Source organism: Morone saxatilis, unplaced genomic scaffold, assembly GCF_004916995.1.
Source record: "Morone saxatilis isolate NCDOM2014 unplaced genomic scaffold, NCSU_SB_2.0 Contig22, whole genome shotgun sequence".
Classification (NCBI taxonomy): Eukaryota; Metazoa; Chordata; class Actinopteri; family Moronidae; genus Morone; species Morone saxatilis.
This window is the reverse complement of record NW_023339785.1, coordinates 4,168,421-4,173,987: the sequence shown is the minus strand read 5'-3', so window position 1 is coordinate 4,173,987 and position 5,567 is coordinate 4,168,421. Positions and strand designations below refer to the sequence as shown.

The following is a 5,567-nucleotide window of genomic DNA, read 5'->3' as shown; positions in this document are numbered from 1 at the left end:
TTCTTATTTTCCAGGTGATTACACACTAATGAAAAACATACCTATGAAATATTATATTTTCATTTCTGCCAATAGATGCTCCTAAATGATAAATGATACACACTGGACCTTTAAAAGCATATAGCAGCTTACAACTACATTATTGTGTGTTATAACATTTATTATATGCTGCTATTAAAGAGAGGGCTTCAAATAATGTGTTACCAGAAAAGGTAAGAAACAGACTGTATGTAGACAGTGACACTTGTTATTCAGGGCAAGTACAATACAGTAGGAAAAGGAAATAAGAAAAGCATCAAAGGGAAATTCACATTACAGCAGAGGTAAGAAGAGAAAAGTAATAAAAACAACTGTCGGAATGAACTAAATAACAAATAAATAAAAAAGATAATCAGATGAGTTCCACCACCCATCAAATCCCAAATATATTCTTACTAATAGATTATAAACTATTGATTCTATAAAAGATCAAATGTTACATTTTAAAATATTCATCAGATTAGCTAACTATTTAACTGTTTATCCAGTACTCTTAGCTAATGCTTACCATTTAAACTTTTTATGTCACTTTTTGCTAACTATTCATTTCTGTTAGGTAACCATTTCAACTGCTTATTCAGTATTTCTAGCTGTTTATTTATCACTTTTAGCTAGTGTAAACTATTTCAACTGTTTATCCTTTACCTTTAGTCAACATTAACTATAAGTGTATAGTATTATACATACATACAGTAAATATAATAATAGTATTCAATTGTGACTTACAAGTAGCCATTATGATCTTATAACAATAACTTATTCATGTTATAGCCACAGCACTTAAATCTCTAACAGTACGAAATTCATTCAAATGATGTTAGTTACTTCACCTGTTTGATGGACCAAATCTGGACTGAATCCCTGCAACAATCAACAATAAAAAGAAAATATCAGACAACAAATATATATATATATATAAATAAATAACAATTAGTAAATGTACCTTGTTTTCCAGACATCATCTCAACTTGCAGCAGCAGCAGCAGGCTGGATGTGTCGGCTTGCTGCCTGTTGGTGGTGTCACACTAATCTCCTGCTGTTGCTATGGAGCCAGGAGCCCTTAGCAACCAACTCCGCACCTGAGGACTCCTTGAAACTGGAGTCTGCACACTCAACCCATCCATTTTGCCGTCTCAAGATTTCCATGGCAGGATGTTAAACAGAAAGTGATACTTCGAGGTCAGTGTTGAGGGTGGCTGCTGCAGTATTTCTGGAGAGTCGCTGTGTGTTTGGATCAGATTCCATATATAATAGTGCTTTGACGGCCTGACAACAGAGTAAATGTCAGGACCTATGTTAGGACGAGGCTTTCTCCTCACGTGGTTAGTCCATCTGCATTCATGGATAAGCTTTTATTATTAGTTTAATAAACCATAAATATGAGTTTAATTGTCACAATTACAATGAAGTCACAACAATCAATTTAGTGGAAACCATTTATTTAAGTGCTGTATATAAGACTTATCAAACTGGGTAGAATCTTTTCACACAATACTGTATCTTGGACATGTATTGGTATTGAAAAAAAGTGTAACATTTTTTTTTTTAATGTGCTCTTTGAAACCTTTACATTCATCAAAAATGGTATACATGAAGGCTTTGCACACATCAACAACAACATAGTTCACCTTCATCCCACAGTTACCAGACTAACAGATTTGAACAAATAAAACAGTATTAAGACAACATAAAGAGCCCACAGCTGTGCGCAGACATCTCTCTGAAGAGTAAAAACAAAAGACATCCAGTAAATCATCTGGTTTCTATTCCCTTTTTTAAGATAAAGTAAATTCCTTTTTCAAGATAAAGACTTATCAAAGTAGGTAACAGTGAACTTTTAAAGCTGTAATCCAAAAATGACACTCCTGCAGTAACAAAGGTATTTGGTAGTGTTATAGTTTGGTGCTATGCCTGATCATTCAATAATAACATGACAACAGCTACGAACAGCCTTCAATCTCCGCTCTAATATTTAGACATTAAATAGTTGTGGGGTCCTGCTGAAATTAGGCTTTTATTTGTTATCAGTTTAAATAGTAACGGCACATCAGAAAGCTTGTCAGCAAGCTCTGCAATTTAAAGTCTTCTTCTACTTAAAGCTTTTATAGTCAAGTTTGCCTGTTGTCGCCCCAAATGGCAGAAAGAGGTCATTGTTTGAAAATCTTTTACAGTTTTTAATATGCAAAAATCACGTACCATCACTGACCTGAATACAGCAGAATCTCTTCAGGTTTTGTGTTTTGCTTTGAAATTTTGGGACACAAAGTGGACAAACGGTAAGTAAACATAACAAATCTCTATCAATGGGCGATGGGAGCCTCACTTTGTACTCTACGTTGATATGATGGCTTTATTTTCTTGTGAAAATCTTGCCCAGTAGAACTTTTAATCTTTATGAGGTATTAAATATTGTGTGGATCACGACACACGAGGAACATTATGATACAGTCCAAATTAGAAAAATAAATTGTGTGACGCTAACAGCCTGTTAGCTCATCGCTGGTGATGAAGCTGCAGCTTCACAGATGGTCTGAATCAATCTACAGCCTGAAATAAATCCACTGTGATTCAGTACCGTCTGACAATCTGCATGAACACCTGAAGGCAGCACCTGAACTGCTTCTACAGCTGACCGTGTATCATCATCTACAAACGTTGGGAGGAACAAGCACCCACGAGCAGTCTTGTAAAGTAAAACATTTATGGCTCTATTGATGAAACCTCTCACCCGCTTGTGTGAAAAGAAAAGAAGTCTTTGGTGACGATAACATTTTAACACAAGTTGGTATGAGTTTCCTGTAGGCACCCATCTTCAATAAACATTAAGACCTGGTCAACGGTGAAACAAGGAAATATTTTTTTCTACAGTTTCACATCCAGAATCTAGGAGTTTTATAACCCCAGCTAAACAAACCAAAACAAGAAAAATAATCTAATTTTCTCATAAAAGAGTTTGAGCCAACCTGGTGTAGTGAAAACAGCTAAGTGAAAAGGTGCAGAGAACCTATTCCATCAAAAACACAGGATTAACTGGCAGAGACCAGAGTCTTTTATATATCAGAAACCATCTGGATGATCAGGTTCCGAGCATCCATAACGCCTGAGCTGAGCTCTGCCTCTCCCTTCTTCACGTGGGTGCCAATGAGGAACAACCTGCGGTCGCCGACCTCGGACAGTGACAGAGCTTCGTGGAGGTCCGTAATGCCGCAGGCTCCTGGAAGGTCCTGGAAACATAAGCCAAGCATGAGGAGACATCGGGGTGGAGATGAATCTCGAAGAATTGAATCATCCCCTTACTTCAGTGCCAAAATACACCACAGGCCGTGTGTGAGGTGACAAACTGAAAATCCTCCTCCTGTGTAGACACACTGTTACTCCTTGTATTAAAGCTGCAGTGGGTACATTTTATATTTTCATATTTTCTGAAACTCTCACTATAACCTGACAGTCGTACATGAGACAGACTCTGGCTCTCCTACTCGCTCCCTAATGACATTTACAAGAATCATAATCAAATTCTTTCTGGCTCTGATTGGTTGCTTTTCGTCCCAGCACTGCCGGTGGTTCTTTGTAAATATACATTAGGCAGCCAGTAGGCGAAGGAGCCCAGAGGAACCTTTCGTCTCATGTACGACTGTCAGGATGTAATTAGAATCAAATATGACAAAAAAGATTACCCACTGCAGCTTTAAACACATGTCATTAGTTTTTTAGTGATAATAATAATATTAATTATAACACTAGAGCTAAAACTATTTATCCAATGACAGAACATTAATCAGCAACTATTGTTGGTAATTAACTAATCATTACAAGTCATTCTTTAATGCAAAGACTCCACTGGCCACAGCTTCTGTTCCTGGTTTTTCTTCCTTTTCTAAAATAACCAACTAAAAATAAAACTTGGTTATGGAGTTTTGATATGACCCTGTACCCTGAAAAACGGTGACTGGTGTTTTTCCCTATTTTCTGACACTTACACATTAATTGAGAAAGTAATCTGCATATTAATCAATAATGAAATTGTTAGTTTCTGCCCCCGTGGACACAAACTGAAGCTGCTTTAAAAGTCTCTAATTATAAACTGCGCGAGGTTCCTCGAGGACAAGTGGCCGACAGGCTTTTGTTGAAAAGAGTCTGGAGTGTTTTTCTGTCACGCTCACCTGTTTGTTGGCCAGTACCATTAAAGGCAGGCGGGGGTCAGAGGCCAGCAGCTCATGTAGAAGTGTCTTGGCGAGGGGGAAGAGCTGTGCGCCGGAAGAGTCGACCACAAACACCAGCATAAGAGCCTTGGACATGTACCTCTTCCAGTATGGCCGCAGCTCCTCTTTACCTCCAACTGACAGACAGACAGACAGACAGTGAGTCCAGCTCTGTGATCAGGTTCAGATGTGAATAGGAGTTCAGACTTACTTTCCAGGAACTCGATGTGCAGGTCGCCTTTGTTGATGGAGACGGCGTTGAAGCCCTGCGTCGGCTGTATGTCCTGCTCCAGGCTGCCGCTGGCCAAACAGTGCAGCAGGCTGGTCTTACCGGCTCCATCCAGACCCAGAACCAGCACCTGTGTCCCCGCTGATTTCAGGGGTTGGGACTGCAGCACACACACACACACACACACACACACAGACCAGTACACATCAGATAACGGCTGGACACCAGCTGGTAGATATTCATATATGACGTTCTATACTGATACCATTCATTCCATACCTAACGCTGAGGAATGTGGACATGTTTTATTTATTTTTAGAAAAATAAATAAAAACTGCTCAAACCTGATTGTTTGATTTTCTGATTTTGTTATATGAATGTAAATTACTGCAAAACTTCAATTAACAGCCGTGGCTTTACGGTAAATGTCACTGGGTTAAACCAGACACTTGAAGACGTCACCTTGGAAACTGTAATCGGAATTGTTAACAATTTTCTGACATTTGATGGACCAACAATTAATCAATTCATTAAGAAAAGTCCCAGCAGGTTAATCGATAATGACAATGGTGATTATTAGTTGTAGTTAACCGTTAGTCGTTATATTTAAATCTGCCTATTATCATTTTATTTTTATAAAATGTAAAAAAAGGTAAAAATGTCCATCAGAGTTTTCCTGGGCCAAAATAATCAATTTACTGTCATAGAAAACCAATATTCACATTTGAGAGGCTGGAAATGATGACTCTGTTGCAGATGATTTTCCTGTCTTTCTACTAAATAATGAATCGCCTCACTTATAATCTAGATATAAAAGCTATAATCTATCTCTTCAGTCAGTGAGGTCCTACATTTCCCAGAATTCCCCACAGCTCCCCAAAGAGAACTTGCCTACACTTGTTGCTCTTTCATACAAACAGACATTGAGCTGGTTGTGTGAGCGGGTTATAAACTCCGGACAAGGAGAAAGTGATGCAAACATAAATCATAAATCATCTTCTATGGCCGCTGTATTCTGCTCTATGTCGGCTGTTAACGCTACATGTGTGAGTGTCTTCTTCTACGTGTGTTTTAGGAGTACACACACACACACACAC

The 5,567-nt window shown here is 38.3% G+C and overlaps 1 protein-coding gene across 1 annotated transcript in view; it reads right to left on the bottom strand.

Moving 5' to 3' along the window:
• Positions 1-1,461: 1,461 nt before the first annotated feature.
• LOC118333937 overlaps positions 1,462-5,567 on the bottom strand; it is a 23,380-nt gene continuing 19,274 nt past the window's right edge. Inside the window, exons 5-7 of the mRNA XM_035669756.1 lie at positions 4,453-4,687; positions 4,203-4,378; positions 1,462-3,263 (exon numbers count right to left, since the gene is read on the bottom strand). Of these exons, the coding sequence (XP_035525649.1) occupies positions 3,090-3,263; positions 4,203-4,378; positions 4,453-4,687 (585 nt within the window). The 3' untranslated portion in view covers positions 1,462-3,089. The remainder of the gene's footprint in view (positions 3,264-4,202; positions 4,379-4,452; positions 4,688-5,567) is intronic.